Source organism: Pyrgilauda ruficollis, unplaced genomic scaffold, assembly GCF_017590135.1.
Source record: "Pyrgilauda ruficollis isolate IOZ18807 unplaced genomic scaffold, ASM1759013v1 scaffold28, whole genome shotgun sequence".
NCBI classification, from domain to species: domain Eukaryota; kingdom Metazoa; phylum Chordata; class Aves; order Passeriformes; family Passeridae; genus Pyrgilauda; species Pyrgilauda ruficollis.
The window spans coordinates 1,991,704-2,010,171 of NW_024524155.1; the positions used below are offsets into that span (position 1 = coordinate 1,991,704).

The 18,468-nt window shown below is 39.1% G+C and overlaps 1 protein-coding gene across 4 annotated transcripts in view; it reads left to right on the forward strand.

The window, feature by feature from the left end:
- LIN52 (lin-52 DREAM MuvB core complex component) overlaps nucleotides 1-18,071 on the forward strand; it is a 43,158-nt gene extending 25,087 nt beyond the window's left edge. The window contains exons 6-7 of one of the 4 annotated variants that reach the window (XM_041472115.1): nucleotides 6,659-6,722; nucleotides 12,221-15,192. In XM_041472115.1, coding sequence (XP_041328049.1) covers nucleotides 6,659-6,696 — 38 coding nt within the window. In that variant the 3' untranslated portion in view covers nucleotides 6,697-6,722; nucleotides 12,221-15,192. Of the gene's footprint in view, nucleotides 1-6,547; nucleotides 6,723-12,220; nucleotides 15,193-16,027 lie in introns of those variants that run through there. The other 3 variants (XM_041472116.1, XM_041472114.1, XM_041472118.1) reach the window with 3 other exon arrangements.
- The last annotated feature ends 397 nt before the right edge of the window (nucleotides 18,072-18,468 follow it).

Genomic DNA, 18,468 nt, shown 5'->3' on the forward strand with positions numbered 1-18,468 from the left:
ATGGGAAAGGAATGTGGGACTGTATATACATCTGTTGATTCAAACATGGCCAGAAGATCCAGGGAAGTGATGCATCTGCATATGCAATGCCACATCTAGTGGTGTCCTCCTTGTCTGAGCATGAAGAAGATGTTGGTAGACTGTGAGTGAGTGAGTTCAGTGGAGGGCCACCAAGATGATAAGGGGCTAGAGCACTTGCCTTGTGAACAGAGGCCCAGGGAATGGGGCTCATTCAGCATGGAGAAGAGGTGATCTCACAGGGACCTGATAGCAGCCTGCTGGAACATGCAGGGAGGTTATTTGAGAAGATGGAGTCAGGCTGTGGGAGGACAAGAGACAATAATTGTAAATTGATGCAAAAATGTTTCTGACTGGAATCAGGAGAAAACTTGCAGCATGGAACAGGCAAGTACTGGAAGGATTGTCAAGAGAGGTTGTGCAGTCTCCATCTGTGAATGTTTTTATGGCTTGAGTGGATAAAGCCTTGAGCAGTCTATCTGTTCTGAACAGAACATTAACTGGAGACCTGCCAAGGTTCTATCAAATCTGACTCTGTGCAATTTTCCTTATATGATATTATACTGTATACCTTATTTGATATTTTCTCTTCTGGTAGATTAAATTTTCATCACTAAGCACTTTTTTCCTTGTATCCTCATTTTATTATACCTCTTCTACTCTGCTGCACCTTCCTAACTGTAAATACAGCTCATAGTTCCATTGTCACTGGATCATGGAGTCTTCAGAGTTCTCCTGACTTCCAAAGTTTCTTCAGTACCTCTCAACCCTCAGAGCAGTGCTTCCAATCACCAAATCTATGGAGACTCTTCGTGGCCATCTTCATGGCAAAGCAGAGGCACTGCCTTCTGCTTTCCTTTCTGAGCTGTCTTGTAGAAGGTTTGCTGTCTGCTTTACTGCAGTGCCTCTGCTCTTTCTTCTAGTAGTGGATGAAAAACAATTCTGTGCTCATTAAATTATAGCAATGTCGCTGCATTCAGCTTTCATAAGAGAAGTACGTAATGGTAGACGTGGCCTCAGACCAGTGGAATGCATGGACTGTAAATAAACATGAAGGATTTTTGGAAGCAGATGAGTATCAAAGCTTATTGGGCTGCTCTCAGTACACCTTCTGGAGAAAAAAAAATAATGATTTTTTGCTTTGTAATGATATTTTCTTTGGCTTTATTTCTGGGTTTCAAAAAACTGGAGTTTCTTCTGGCCTCTACTCTCAGGAGATATCTTCAGACTCCAATACCCTCTGTATTTCGATTCTTAATATTTTCTTCAAAATGCACTGATACTAAAAGCATGAGGATGTTTATGAAAAATGTTCTCACATTTCCTTTTGGGTTTGGGAGTGTATTTTTCGATATATCTTTTACATCTGCTTTTACAGTTAAGCCTTGCTTAGTTGCTTTTAAGCTCGTTAGCAGCTAAATTGTAATAATTGTAGCAGAACCTACGTTGTTTAGATTTTAATACCCATTCCAAATAGCCTTGAGTGTATTACAGTTCTGTTATCAAGTCGGTCAGATTAACACTAGTCATAGATTCTCTCAGTAATAACAGTTTTCCATTATTCATTCAAACTTGACTCTCTTAGCATTTGGATGCTGTAAAATCTGTAACATTTCTAAATCAGTGCATTTCCTCAGGTGTCTTGTGACCAGCTTGGAGTTGGTAAAAATGGTTTTGAATTTCTTGAATTCTCTTCTGGTCTCTCAGATACTCCTCAGCTCAGGATACTGTTGCCAGAAGAGTATTGTAGTGGGCAGAACACATGAAACTTATCAAGCTAAAATAACTTAAATTATACAACTATACCTTAAAATGCTGGAATAAAGCAAGCAGTGAATATGCTGGGAAGGATAAGGATAGGGATAAGGGTAATAGTTACATGAAGTACCTTTGAATCACACAAAGGAAAGAATAAAATTATGGAGGCAGTTGTGAGGTTTTTCTTCTGCAGCCCACAAACTACATATTGCTGTTCTTCCATAATTGTGTCTTAACAAAGCCTGAGACTTTGACCTTGGAACACTGAGATTTCAGTCATTTGCATATATTTGGCCATACAGACTTTTTCCTTGGATTTTTGGAAAGTTTGGAAGTCTTCTATGTAATGTCATGTATTGTATCATACTCATTGCAAAAGGACTCTTAATTGGTTTAATTAATGTGTAAATCAAATAGTATTTTTCAGTCAAAACCCATGAATCTTCTTTTCTTCGAGGCCTTCAATACTGATAATGCATTGTTCTGTCAAGGGCTGCAGTCATCTAAACAGAAAAATGTTTCAATAAGCAATCTTGGGATTAGAAAACATTTTAAAGATTTAGTCTGCTCTGTAAAGTAAAGACATACTTCTGGACAAATAAATACAGACTACCATATTATGAGCTTCTTTGATCTAGATATCTCTTTCTATTAAGTTTGTTGATGGAAGTTAAATTTAAAAATTCAGTTCTTCTTCACAGTTCAGGCCATTAGCTAACCTATTGACAAGGGCTAGTTTCTACCTTTTGGAGGTCAAGGAAGCTGCACTGTTCTTCATCCAGTGCTCCCTGTAAACAAGCCTTGATGCTTTCTGATTGGATTTGTGTGCCCTGGCTTGCATAACCATACAGCTTGTATCCCAGCATTATTAGCCAAAAGGAATATAGGGACTTACATAATCATTACACGATTATTTTTCAGTAACAGTACTGTAAATATGTAATTCTCTCTGCTCCTAATAACTCTTAATCCCTTTGTTTCTATTGGCTCCTGGGCTCAGATTTGGCCGTGGCCTCCATGCCCTGGCCACTGATAAAACTTGAAAAAATTGTTACTCTCAGGGTTCACCTGCTTTGCTCCCAGCAGCAAACGTGGCACTGTGTTGTGGTGCAGGGGTACTGTGTTGTGGTGCAGTGTTGTGGGAGCGTGCGCAGCACTGCTGCCTCTGTTCCTGCTGAGAAGGGCCCACTCACCTCCAGCAACCTTTCATACCTGGCTCTCTGTGTATGTTCAGCAAAGACCTCTTTGCTGAGCTTCTTTGTGTGTTTTATGCTTGAGAATTCTAGTGCAAACAGTTTTGATCTCATTTCTGCGTGTTGTTTGAGAAAAGATTCTTCCTTGAGATCCTGTGGTGAGAAAATCTAAATTATCAAAAACTCTTGTTCCACTGCAGGTGTTGGAAGCCAGGAAGGGGTGATTTTCCTTTTGGTACAAGCAAACAGAAAAAGGCCCTTTAAGTCCTTCTTGAAAAAGCATGGCCCTATTCTGCTGTTTAGTTGTGATATCTGTGAGATTTGGTGGTCAGAGCTCTCCCAAGTTGTAGATCTTCCGATGATAACTTATGCTAGTAAAGTACCTTTCAGGTATCTTTGAAAATATCCTTAACTTTCATGCAAAATTGCTTTTCTTACTGCTTTTAATATTAGAAGTGTAACTTGTGGGTTTTTTAATTTCAGCCTTACAAAATAGTTGAAAATAATTTTTCTGTGTTTAATTGGCTTCATGAGTCAGTGCCTGGTCTTAGGTCTTGACATTTTTGGCATGCAAAATTTTCTTGTGTATTTGACCTTGGCTTTATTCCAGAATAAATATTTTAAGCTGCTAGTTGTGTGTAGTTTTTTTTTTTTTGTCTTTGGTCTGAGTCTAGGGGGCAGACATAAGGAGCATGAGGGAAGTGAAGTGTATAAACCACAATTAGAATTGCAGTGCACAGGTGTCTGTAGATCTTACACAATTGCCAAGCTATTTGTTTCTCAAATGATAGGGGCTTTGGGAGTGTATTTTGGAGAATAAAGGGAGCAGAAGGGCTTCAATTTGCATGTTAGGGTTGTGGGTTTGGTTGTTTGGCATTTTTTTGGGTTTTTTTGGTTTTTTTTTTTTTTTTTTTCAAATCCTGCTTTAAATTTTTCCAGACTTGATACATTTGATATCTTTACAGAACCAGCATATTGAATAGTTGAAAGTGATCTACTGTGGCTGGGGATGCAGTTTATAACTGCCTTCAGAGAGGAATCAGCATTGAAGAATAAAAATTTCTTGCATAATAGCTTTTCTTTGAGCATCAAATTAGGTCTTGTGGTTTAAAAATCTGAATGCCAGCATTGAAAATAAGATGACTTGTAATAATATTAAAAAAGAATGACTTTTGCATCAAGGTTATGGGTGAGTTCCGCTGCAGGCCCTTGAGAATCTTTTTGGGAAGAGAGGCATCTTAAATCTCTATGCTAGTCATATACAAAATATTATTGCAGTGAAAAAATAGTGAAGTGAATAAATAGCAGCTCACAGTACAGGATGCATGATGTATCAGGAGTTCTAGTGTTCCCTGTATTTTGCAATTTAATGCACAATAATTTTTTAGTTCTGTATTTGTGTATGTTCCACTCACTGTGTTGGATCTGTATTCTTAGGATGTGAGGTTCCATTAAAAAATAAATAATAATCGCAGCCCCCGCTCCCCCCACGTGCACTCATTTTCTGTAATATGGTAATGATATCACCGTAGCAGTAATTACGGGTCATCTTCATTTCTTTCATCTCTGCTGGTTCTGATGGCTTCATTCCTTTGACGGAGAAGATTTGGCTCTGGGTGCTGTGATTATTTTGTTAAGCATTATTCGAATAGACAGGAGTGAGAGAAATTAATCAATCCAAATGCAATTAGCATCATGTTTAACCCAGTGATGGACGTCTCAAGGTGAAACAGCCAGGGGAGTTTCAGACATTATTATTCAATCCAGTGGCTCTTATCTAAATTATAATCAAGAGGTTTTTATTGGCTTTGCAGAGAGAAGATGTAACTCTTTCCCTGCTTTGGGGGTCAAAAGGATCAGATCTTTGGCCCTACAAAATATTGGCTGCAGGCAGCTCCTAGAATTGGGAGGTACTGTAAGAGTTTACTGTAATATCAGGGTCACTCGGGACAAAATACCTGCACATCCTAGTATCTGTGGTCTGGAACATAAGTTTAGTAGCTCTCTGGTCATTGGCAGGGTTGTCTTTGCCCCTTGCATTTCATTCACTGACTTTGCCAGTCTGTATGTGAGTGAATACCGTTTGTAGTTTCAGCATTCAAAGTTCTGTGAACATCACAGTTTGCAACTGAATGCAAACAGAATGGTAACCTCCTTGCAAGGGAGGGAAATCTGGTTAGGAGAACAAAGTAAATTATTCTGCAGGGAAGTAATCTAATTTTTCTTAGAGCAGATATAATTTTCGTGTTTATTGATAGCAACAATTACATTTTTCAGGATTTATTAATCTGCAGCAGATCTGTTGTCACTGGATAATCCCAAATGATCTCGGAGATCTCTTATCAGGTATAAGATAAAACATGAGTACTGTATGTGGAGAAAACAAGGTGGAAAGAGATCATGGGAGGATTTCACAGTTCAGGAAGGCATTAGGTATTTGATTACAATTCTTAAGGCTCTAGCTGACACTCATAAAGCTGTTTCAATGGTTTAAAACTTTGTCAGTCTCTGCTATTTACCACTTTTCTGTCAGAGAGGACTGTTCTCATAGCATACTGGGAGGAGCAGTCCATGTGCTCACCTGCTCCGATTCACAGCCTGGCTTTGTGCAAGCTATCACCTTCTTTGGCATTTCAAAACAAGCCATGCCAGACCCTGAAGTACAGCTGACGTAAGGGCCCATTCTGCTATCTCATTCACCAAGGGAAGGACACTGGTATTTTGTACCAAGGGGGTGTTATTATTTAAAAATGCTGCAGCAAGACTTGACAGCTCATCTTTCAGAGCCTGAATTCTAGCACAGTTGCTGAATCCTTTTGCATACATCTTGTGCTGGTTTTGGCTGGGATAGAGTTAATTTTCTTCACAGTGGCTGGTATGGGCCTGTGTTCTGGATTTGTGCTGAACACAGGTTGGTAATAGAGAGATGGTTTTGGTATTGGTGAGCAGAGCCAAGGCCTTTTCTGCTTCCCGTACTGCCGCGCTGGCAGAGACTCCAGGTGCATGGAAGGCTGGGAGGAGACAGAGCTGGGATGCATGATCCAAACTGACCAAAGGGATATTCTAGACCACATGACACTATGACCAATGGATAAAGTGGGGAGAAAAAGGAGGAGGGGAGGGATGATCAGAGTGGCAATGTTTGTCTTCCCAAGTCGCCATTACATATGATGGGGCCCTGCTGTCCTGGAGATGCTGAACACCTGCCTGCCAAGGGAAGCAGTGAATCAGTTCCTTGTTTTGCTTTGCTTTCTCTGTTAAACTGTCTTTATCCTGACCCATAAATTTCCCAGCTTTTACCCTTCTGATCCTCTCTCTGATTCTGGTGAGGAGTCAGCTCTATGGCTGCATAGAGCTTGGCTGCTGACTGAGGTGGAAGCACAGCAATCTGTACTGAGGCTGTGATCCCATCTGTGAGGTGGGAATTAAATCACTGTATGTTTCAAGAATATTGTAAGGCTTGATAAACTTTGCAAGTGCTTTGATACTGATTACTGAGAGATGCCATGGTAATGCAAGCTTATTCTGTCTGGAGGTTTACGCTGATTGTGTTGTCTTACCTGAGGAATGTGTTTCAGGAGTGTTGGGTGATTGCAGTGATCTTCAGTGTCAGTATAACAGTTCCTGAAGCGCAGCTTGGAGTGTCTGCATGTGCCTCCAGTGAAGGTGACTGACCTTGTTTTCACTAGCCACTGCTCTCCTGAGATGGCAGTTCAACTCTCTCTGAAATTGGGCTTGGGGTAGAATTCACTGGTAAGTATTTGTCAAAGGCCAATAGTCTTCAACTAGCAGTTTATTTGATACTTATATTAGGAAGTAGACAGCAGATAGCAGAGTAATTGAAGCCCTTTCCATGAAGAAAAAGGTGTGAGCTGGTGCCAGGTGGTGATAGGATTTTGGGGGTCTGGTTTGAGATAGATCTGCTGGGACCAGCTTCTATCTGTCTGACAGAAGTTCAGATTATGTTGTCTGAGTAAAAATATTCTCTTGGTCTCGTCTGTCATATGCCTCTTTTTTCTTTGAGGGCTGTTCCAGTCTTAAATATTTTTGCTGATTTTAAGTTATCCTTTTGCATTCAACCCTCAGCCCCGACTTATTTTTTTATTTTCCTTCCACATGCAATATTAGTTGAGCCCAGCTGAAAGGTGTGACTTTGCAGTTGTTTTCACAAGTTCAGTCAAGCAAAACTCCCACAGTTGTTCACAGGCAGATTCCTCTAGGCCTTTTTTATGTCCTGCCAACTAAGAAAAAGAATCTCTGTGTCTTCTTATCCTAATGTTCTATCTCAGCACATAAGAAATCATTTCTGATGCAACATATTCTTGTGATAGAAGGTTAAAAACCAGTGAACTGCTCTGCTGTCTTTCTGCAATTCATATTCTTTGCCATATAATGGTAATTTGTATTGACAGTGCTTCAGAAATAAACCTTTCTAGTTTTGTTTTCTATGTAGTGCAAGGACACAGCAGTATTTTGAGGGCACGTGATTAGTACTTTAAAGGAATCCTTCCATGCTGAAAAACAAGTTCTTTAGCTACCATAAGTACAACTGCATGAGAGGAATAAATGATAACCTAACAAAGTATAACAGTGCCTAAAATAACCTTTTTGTAGGCAAGAATGTAGCATTCAAAATGTGACACTGCAAGTAATTTCAGTGCTAAAAACATTAATTGTATTTCTGGGTTCTATTAGTGGCAAGACATTTAGATTTCAGCAAGGCTACATTTTCAGGTCAGAGAGGGATCACAGTCAACTTTGTCCCAGAAGTTGTACATCTGGGAGAGAAGCTAAGATGTGCTTCTTTAGCAAGTGACTTCATATTGAAGTATCTATAATTTGTAGGTACTCGCAGACTTTGTTTTGAGATTTTTAGATAAGCCCAGAAGTGGTAAGCAGTGAAGGTATAATGTTCATTTTGAATGTGTGATAAATACAAGTTTGTCATGTATATCTTCTACATAGACTTTATCCCCAGGTGTGTTGTGGATATATTTAAGTGTATATTGTGTTTAAGAAGTGTGCAAGTATGTGTGTTACTTAGGATTCTTCTGGATGAAAGTTGCTTATATAAGTCACTGTTTTCCTTGCTGATTTTAAAGCAGTAAATCCTTCCATTATTTCCTGTCTATCCAGACCTTATGACACAGTATGTCCTGTGCTGTTGTATCTGTGAGAAGGCTTTTTATGGGGAGCAATCAGGCTGGACCCCAATCTCCAGTGCAGTGGTTTTTTTCTAATTAAATTGTCAGTGGAAGGAATATCCGGAACAGCAGTTTTCATTTTCAATCGAGGAAAAAACATTATGAGTCTTTGTCATTTGATTAAAAGTTACTTAACCTTTAAATTGCTACAGATGTAAAGATAGCTCTGAGTTTCCAATGTAATCGCCTCCGAGTTAAAATCAGGAAAATCTTTGTGTAATGAAACCCATATGTCATAGTGAAAGGATGCAAAGCACTGGCAGAGTGGGCTGCTCTAGCAGGAGATTCTGCACCCAATCTTGTTAACCAGGACTGCTTTTGGTAATCCCTCATCTCCTCACTTGTAGGAAATCAATCTGTACCACTGAATCTTTTCAACCAGCAACTATAAAATTTACTGCGGAGAGGCAGCTTGGGGACAATTGTAGTAAAAACGGAGCCCAAGGCAACAAGGCTAAATGTGGGATTGAGGGATTGAAGTTCTAAAGAGGAGATTATATTAAACCTTATTTTGCTCCTGTATCAAGTAGGAATGTCTCTTCCTCCTTTCAGCCCCAGCCTTTCCTATCCAATACCTGTTCTTGAGATCTGCTTGGCAGATCTTTGCCAGGCAGCAAACTTAATTCCTACAGAACAGCATTCTCTGTTAATTACAATAGCCTGATAGCATTTTTCAATACATTTGTCTGAAGGAGTTTATTCAAGCACTACTTCCAGAGCAACCAGTGCTGTTATCAACCTAAACTGTTTTTTTCTGTGGAGTTCAGTGTCTTCCTTCTCCCGAGTAGGTGGGGTTAATTTGTATCCAAGCTATTGCAATGGTATCCATTGTTGATTTTTCTATTGTAGTAGATGCACAGCATAGGCAAGGTTGTAAATCGTGACTTGTCATGCAGATTCATGTTTCTGTTTTGTGCTGCGCAGCCTCTGTATTGTGTGTCTGCTGGTACAATGAAATCTGTTCTCAAACCCTCTCTTCCCTTGAAGTCCATGGTTTAAACTACCATTGTAAAGAAAAAATCCCTGAGGTTTTCACTGTAGTTTTGTCCAACCTTTTAATTAAAAAATCCACCTCTATCTACTATTCAAATGCTTCTGCTGGTCCCTTGGGTAGTTGCTTAAAGCTGGTTTTACCATCTCTCTTAGCCTGCAATCGTATTTGGAATGTGGGTGATGGTTTCTTCATTCACAAGCTCTTCCCTCACTCCAGCAAACTCCATAAGACCCCAATGGAAATTATATTCCTATTATTAAGAATTCATTTCTCAGAAGCAATACTGAGCAGAGAAATCAGTTTAATATTAGAGCCATTTACTGTGCAGAATCCATCAAATCACATTCCAGAACAGATTAAAAAGAAACAAAGGTGAAGGAATAGCCAAGATGTTTGAAGGCAGTACCATGTTGTAAAAATTTGGCCTGTGTTTACCAGGAATACATTGAACTGTGGTTCTTGGGCAAATAAGAGAAGCAGCTGAAGCAGGGAAGACAAGATTGTTAATGCTTGTGGAAACTTGCCCTTAGTTTGGCTGTGGTTTTTCTGTCAAACAAGGATGTTACATCCTGGCCATTTTCATACATATACAAAGATAAAAGGTCCTTTTTTTTTTTCTCAGTTTGGCATCATATCTTTAAAAATAAAGCCCTGCTGCAAGCCTGAGTCTGTGAGGAGACGAGGAATACAGAATAGCAGAAGGCTGTCTCCTGCTCCTAATGGGATTTTGTAGCAGCATGTGCGAGTTTGTTTCAGAAGTCAGAAATGAACAGATGTTGGTATAAATTACCTCTGTGTCTGATGTCTTGCAAATTAAAAGCGCGGTTGGCATCACTAAACAATTTCACCAGGTTGGGGGGGGAAGCGGGTGGTGATTATTGTAGCAGGTCGGTAAGAATCTTTAAGCTGCAGCAGAACAGGATAGCAAGGATAAAGGAATGAAGAATAAAATGAGAGGTCTGTGAATTAATCAGAAATGTTAACATCTCCGATGACAAGCGAACAGGCAGGCACGTGCTCTGGAGCAGCCTCCAACCCACAGTAATTTCACTCAGTGTGCAGAAGGAGTCTGTGCTCTCTGCCTGATTTATAGGGTGCAGCCCTCTTTGGGGGAACAGAATTGTCATGCATTCGTATATCTCCTGTATGGGACTTGCACTCTGGAAAACTTTCCACTTTATCAACTGCAGTTCAGCTTAGCTGGTTTTCTCCTTAAGAGTGTTTTAAAACCATGCACTACTGTTGGAACAAGGCAGGGAGGTGTCAAAGAACTAAGTACTAAGAATCTATTCCAAACTGAAATTTAAAAAATCTTTCTGTTTTATTTAGTCATGTTCTTTGGGCATAACAACTTCGTTCCTGACAAAATACTTTCTGTTCTTCTGCAGCACCTTCTATCCCTGTGTCACTTCAGCAGCACCTAAAACATACAGGGTATCTTGGGGTTGGGAGGTAGAGATACAAATGAGTACTTTTGTGGTAGCTCATGCTGTGCATCAGAAGCAGGATCCCAGGTGATATAACTCACAGCTGGAGGCATGAGGCAAGAAAATAGTGCAACGATCTGCTTGAACCTACAGCCAGTCTGAAGCATGTTCCACTCAGGACAGTGGACTTTGCAGCCTACAAGTATCATTATGTAACAGACAGGTTATATGCTTTTAAATACAATTAATTGTTTTACGGGGATTTTGCTGATGACAATACCTTGTGATAAAATGTTATGTAAACAAATTAGAATGTAGTAATTTAAAGAAGAGGCTTTAAGACACAAATTCTAACTTTTGTGTAAATAATAACAAAATGTCTGTATCTGAGTGCGCACTGAGTATTGTAAGCTGAACATTTTTATTACATTTTAGTTCTGTTCTGACAGATAATCAATAATGTCAAAAGAAAACCCAACATCAACAAACCCACCTCCAGTTTTTATGCTAATATTAGTTTCTGATGTTTGTCTCAGTAGAGAAGTCAGAAGTTGAATGGATAAAACAAAAAATTAATTCCTTTCTCCTTCTAGACTGTCTTTGAGACTAGGTGTGGGAAACATGCATGCTGTCAGCATTCCTGTGCATAAAACCCTCCATGTTTTGATACCTGCCAGTCCAGCACAAAGCTTACACCTTTATTGAAAAGAAATGGAGGGGCACCAGTGGGAAGATTGTCTTTCCCCAGGCCTCAGTTGCTAATGGTGTTTTCTTTGATGCATTGTATTGTTATTGCAAGACAAGAATAGTATGAGGGCTGCTCTGCCAGCTTGTGAGCTTGTGGGTTCTCAAGTCAGAAATGTCTCATGCAGAAAAGTGGCTGTGTAAACCCTGCTGTAATACAGCTACCAGAGATTGATGGTACTGAGAGTGAGAGAGAGACATATAAGCCTTGCCTTGCTGTATTAAACATCGAAGGACTGACAACGCAGAGAGAAAGAGAAGACCAAAGCTCTATAAACTTTACTTTATTACCTTATCCACAGATGAACTACATTGAAGGAATATAAACCTCATTATATTACAGCATCCAGGGACTGACACTGCTGAGAGAGAGAAAATGCTGCCTAATTTCTGTTGAAGATCACATCATCCAGGGACCAATAATCCTGAAACAGAGAAAGAGAGAGTTCCATAATCTCTGACAGATTATAACATACAGGAACAATTGTGCTGAGATAGAGTGATGGAGATTTGGATTTCACCATTCAGAGATGGATAGTATAGGGAAAAGGAGGTGCTGCAAGAGCATAATGCAGTAGGAATAGAAAGCATAGATTGTATGTAATGAGACAGCCTGTGGGAATTATTGCTGAGTTTAGAAGATTCCAGACCCTGCCTGCATTTGTAGCATGTCAGGAATTCAAGCTGAAATGCAGTTTTATTAATTTTCCACTTAAATAGATAAATAAAATAATTCTTAGTTTTGATACAAGCACAAATCCAAATTAATTTCTTATCCTATGGTTAGAATATGTTATACAATTATACTGATTATACAACTGTTTGAGTTTATTGGCTTTTTAAAAAAATACTGATCTCTTTTTTCCTCCCTTGTGATTTCAGCTAGAGAAATGACTCGAGGGAAATTCCTGAACATCCTAGAGAAACCCAAAAAGTAACTGCATCTAACATTTGGATGAAAATACCCCAACTAAGTAGTTTTATGTACTGCAGATCCAGATGAAGCCCAGAAAGTCTAAGAAGAACAAAGCTCTTGCTGTAGACCTTCAGAAGCAAGCATCTCTTTTTGCTTCCACAGCTCATCTCTTCATGGGAGAAATGTACAATATGCAGAGGTCACAGGGACTGCAGTTGGTTGCATTGGAATTCGGACTTCATCTGACCATAGGATGTCCAGCAGGAGGACTTGGCCCTGACATGCTGTGACACAGTTACCTGTTTCAATCAGCAGCTCAAAGTGAACAGCCAGTGTCCTTACTCAGCTGCTCTCAGGGGCAGCCTGTTTGAGGTACACAGCAGATCTGACACTGGCCAGTGTCCATCATGAGGCCTTGACCTTTGGTGTGTCTTCTGTCTTAGATGCATTGATTTCCTGTGTGCAACGTCTGTGCTGAAGGATTCGAGCATAGTTTGGGGTGTGGATAGACCAGGAGCACCAGCACTCAGCAGGAGCACATGCTTTTAGTGTAGAAGCCAAGTGCAGTCTCTGCATCAGATTCCAGCTGCCCACTGCCTTCAGAGAAGCACATCTAGTACCTCGAGGAAGAGCTCCAGACCTTTTGTGTGCCAGGAGCTTCATTTCGCTGCTGAGTGGTTCTCTAAGTGAAATTGAAACAGACCACAGGGAGTAAGAAGTGTTACTGTGTCTCCAGGAAGATATCCTCACTGAAGCTTTGGCCAGTACACAAAGAAACAGCTTTGTCAGTTCTCTGCAATTCTTTGCTTCTTGTAGGGCTAGAAACTGGAAAGAGTTCTAAAGTTGAAAGATGGTAATGTTTTCAGTCCAAGAAGTGGCATCAGAACTGTTAGCCACATGGTGAAGATGGTCTGCCTATACAGGATCTCACTGTTTCTGAAAATAATGTTTTGTGGTATTTTTTAATTGCTTATAAACCAGCACCTCAAAACTTTCTTCTCCTACAAACCCAGAATTTTAAAGATAAAAACTTCTGTGAGCTGCTTTCTTTCAGAATACTCTGATTACCATTTAATGCCTTTTTCTTCTGTTCATGCAATTCTACATATTCACCCTTTGGAAGAGGTATAGAGCATGTTCAGACTTTCGGTTTTATTTAAGAAAATTTTTTTTTTCATTTCATCCTCTTTCCTTTTCCTAGAAAAAAACATTTTAAGCATTAGTAAATATGTTCTTTTTTAGGATACAACACAATGTTGAAACATAACATAATATAATTTTTACCGTGTATATTTTTACCATGCAGGCTTTTCAAATCGTGTCATTTCTCAGGCTGTAGTCACATATGAGAGGAGAAATTATTTGGAAATAGTACATGTAACAGGCTGTCCTTACAGCACTGCATTTTTCTGGCTTTGCAGAGAGAGGGGACTCTTTTTGGGTGTGTGTGCAATAAAGAGGGGGAGATTTTTTTGATCAAATAGACTTCTGAGTTTTACTGAATTGCTGGTGACCCTTTGGTTTGCAGTCTGTGGTTTTTGGTTATTGCCACTCAAAACTAGTCTTGTTTTGGACAGCTCTGATTAACTAAGTTTAAGTAGTTAAATCCTACATCCTGGAAAGACCCTGCACAAATTTAGAAATATCAGGAGCCTGATTTAAGACTTAACTGAGTTATTTCTGTCCTTCACAGTTTATGCAGGGCTGAGCTTAACAGGAACTCCATCCCTTGAGAACATGAGAATTAAGAGAGATGAATGAGAAGAGAAGCTGAAAGTGGTAGTTCAGGAACAGAAAAAAACCCGATGGTGAAAACTGATGTTGATGTAGCTTTAAGCTTGTATTATAGATTTGGAATGCAAATTTAAGTTTGCATACTATATATGTAATGTATGTACACATATATGACATAATGGGATACTTGATCTGTATCACCAGTATTTTATAGAGGTTTCTTTGTCCAATACATTAAGGAATTGAGATCTGAAAGGAGGATATAGGAAAATATATGAAAGCCTGTCCTGGAAGTATATGTGTATTTTCTGATATGTGCCGTAAGAAATTTCAAACTCTAGGTGGTTTTTAGTAACATACATATGTTAAAAAAAAAGAAAAAAAGAAAAATCTCCTTTTGTTATACACAGTAATCATCTTCTATAGGGCAGCCATTAACATATGCTTTAGAATTGTGATTTTTTTTTTTTATTTTGTACTTATCATCTGTAGAGATAAGTCAATGATGTTATTTTTTATTGACAATATGTATATGTATTTTTGTGTGTTAGCCAGAGAAATTTTTTCTGTCTGTTATTGCTTTTTGGTTTAATAATATGCAAATGCAAACCTCAGAGGTTTGTCTGGGTTTCCAAAATAGCCGTCTGATAGCAACCCAATAGTGGCTTTTGCTTGGCCACTTAGGCAATACTATTCCTCAGGCTCTTCTTCACTTATCTGCATGACACCATCTCAGGGTTTGGCCTGTGGATCTTCCATTCCCATCAGTAAATAAATATTTGTCAATATACAAATGCTACTAAGGGTTTTTGTACCCTTTTGAACCCAATTTTTTCCTTCAGTGCTATCCTTCCTGACATCCATGCAGCTATCTATCTGTACAAGAAAATCTGAATGACTTTTTGTTACTAATGGGAATGAAGAGTGTAAGAAAATCAAGATTTGGTAATATTAATCAAGCTGATGCATTGTTTTATAAAGTGTTTTCATGTATTGGTATATTAGATGTTACTGTGAGTTTCCTGGAAGTAAACTCAATATTTATTTGGTTCCTTTTAAATGCCAGTCTTACATACATTCAGTTAGAAAGGCTATTCAGTTTGGTCATGGACTATCAAATGTTTTGCTATCTCATCCAGCTGAGAAGAAATTCTTGTTTGTTATGTTAATCATTATGAAAATAAAAGTCTGTGTGCACTGGCAATTGAATAACGTGATATTCCATTTAACTCAGTGTTTTGCCATTACAAAATCAACAATTTTGTAATGGTCCTATAACTCACAGTTTTCAACTTCGATTAATGTTTCCCTCAAAAAGATACCTAGGTATGACTTAGTGAAAACTGACTAATCCATCTTGGAGGTAACATTTGAACCTTATTCTGGTTTTACTGATTTTTATGTTATGTAAAAATGCAAGGTGTTGTTACAAGTCAAATCACAAGCCAGTCTTATCTGTAATCTTCTCTTTGCTTATAAACAGTTGTAGAAGGATAGGGAGGGATATAAACAAAAGGCTTACACAGTGATTTTGCATTAGGGTAACTTACACAAGCATCCAGCAATCTGTTTTAGTTGAATCTGGTCCACAGTAGACCTTACCCTCCATATATTTGTCTTAGTCGTAATTTTTCTGTACTTCTGACCTGAAAAATGCCCCAGGATAGTGAGTTCCATAATTATGTTATACAAAGAAAGGTTAAAAATTTAAAAAAAGCTGGGGGGAAAGTTGTTTTAAATCTGGTTACCTGATAATTCCATTTTGAAACTTTTATTTATTTTGTTGTCAGGAACAGTTGTTTGGATTTTTTCTTCCTTGCTGTCTGTGCACTACTCATGATTTTTCAGGTTCTACTGTGGTTTTTGTTCTGTGGTTATGTTCACCTTCCTTGTGTTCACAATGTTCAATGGTTTGTCTTCTACTACAGCCTGAGCTGGCATAATCAAAATTGCAGAGTAGTCATAGTCCAAGCATACTGTGAAGTGTGTACGTCCTAATTGCAGCTCATACTTTGTTACTCTGCTGTTTTCTTTCACAGCATTCTGGGCCTAAATCCTGTTTTGAGTATCTCTAGGAACAGGATCATCAGCCAGATTTACAGCTGATCTCATCCACGTCACCTGCAGTAACTAGTGCTGGGCAAACGATTTTTCCAAATCACAATGACAGTGATGCCAACCATTCTGTGCTGATGAGTTGACACCTGGCCTATGCAGTATGTGAAAAAGGTAAATTTCATCTTTGTCACATGGTTTGAAATCCTGCCCTCCCAAAAGTTCAGTAACTTCTCATAAATGATTGTGTAGTACTTCTAAATTAATATAAATTTTTAGATATGTACAATCAAAAGACAGCTTGCAAATTACTGTTGCAGAAAGTGTACAGCAATGCATACGCTCCCCTAGAACCAGCAGTCATTCACAAACACTTCAAGCATCCTCACATTTGAGTTTCTCATAAGTAAGAATCTCAGGCAACAAGAGTACTTGTAGGAGGAAAATATGTCACTTCTTCGAGTGAGCTATGTGAACATGGCCTACAAACTTGGTAGGGCATGAAAATAATCCTCACTTCTTAGTGTTGTATCCCCATCTTCATATGCCAGTCTGGACTGACACTTTTGAAGAAGTCATTAAATAATCTTTAGTAGAAGGTTATAATTCATTGAAAGACAACTTTCTAGTAGGTTGTCTCTGTATCTTCAGCCCAGGAAAATTATAGTTGGACAGAAACTTCTCATGGAGCAACAACTCTGAGCTGGATCAAAATGATTCGAAGAACAAATGCAAATGTTGTAAACACATTTCTGTTAGAGCAAAACCTTCCCACCACAGAATTACCAAAACCCACACCCACTCCTGCATGTACATACCAGCACATGCATCAGCCAGGCTGCGAGATACATCCAAAAGGTATTGCATGTGTGATGCCAAATATACATTGCCCTGATGAGAGATGCACTGTGGTATTTTTAGAAGGTAAGAAAAGAAAAAAAAAAAGTCTAAAAAGAGACAGAAAGAAAATCAAGGATAAGGAAATGAAAAAGACTGGATCCTTTTGGTTTTACATAATGCTGTGCTTCTTGGAATCAAACCTACTCTAGAAACACATTATTTCTGCAAGCCAATCTTTGCTTTGCTTTGAGTTTCTTTCAGGAGGATGTGAAATGCAATATTCTGAACTCTAATCATTGTGGCCAGTTATAAAGTCCACATAAAAATAGTAATAAGGTTAAGTAGCCAGAGATCCAGATTGATCCAGTTGTTATAGAATGCAATCCACATTCTACATAGAATATGTGCAACAATGCCAGTTTTCTTTAGATTTTGCTACATTTTCAGCATGGCGGGATCCCTTTGCATCTTGACTTCATCATCCACTGAAAGTTCTGGTTTTTAGACTTGACCTTTTCCAACGTTTGAGGAGGTCAGTCATCCTTTGAGGAGGATGACTGACTCCAGGCAGCTGATGAGTGTACAGAATAGGCGTTTTCTTGTTGGGTTTGTGTGGTTGACCTCTGCCCTGCCTGCTGATTCCTATAATACAGATCAGTGACCACTGAAGCCAGAATGCTCCCTGCCTGTCTCTGTTATAGACACCTCAGTAAGGAACAGAAAAGAGGAAGAGGGCTGAGCTTGAAAGCCCTTACTTAATTGCTAGTAGAAAAAATGGGTAATAAGAATGACCTTGCACCTTATTTATTGACCAGATCTCTGTGAGGACAAAGTACTTGACTTGGTTCTGTATCACTTGAAAGGCTGGCTCTGTGGCCCATAGCTGATGAGTAGGCGTAATAATATAGGGTAATTAAATTTTGCACTTACATGTGAGGGAGGATTTCCCTCTCAAAAATAGCAGGCTGTTTTCTTCATGATCACAAAATTTTAAGCTAAATTTGAAGAAGCAGAAATTTGCCATTTGCCGTCTTCCACTTACTTGATAGCCCAAGGTGCAGGAGGCTATGTATGAAAAGGCAGGAAGAGAGCTCACTAGCTACACGAGAATGCAGGATGAGACCAGCAGAGCAACCCAAATGGGCACAGGTGCTCAGACTGCCTGGTTTTGTATATATATGTGTGTGTGTGTATGTATTGATTACTATTGATTATCCCAAATTGCCTTTCAGAGAAAGCAATGGCACCTGTCTTTCTCTTGTATTCTGCATGGATCAGCTTGTCACCCTGTCTTAGGTTTTCCCCCTGCTTTGCACCCTGAAGCCAGATAGCACACGTGAAAATGGGACAGATTGCTTCTGTTGAGGCCCGTTGTGGGAAGAATCAGGGTGAGCCCTGATTTGCAGAACAAATCAGTTTGTAATCAGCTGCACAGGAGGTAAATGGATCTGCAGGCTATGAGTATCCTTACAGGATCAGCTCTGATATTTTGCTCAATATGAGCTTGTAATCAAAAATTAGGGAAAATGTCTTGCTGAAAAATATTTGGTTGATGATGGTTTCTGAAGAAAGTGTCAGGTTGAAA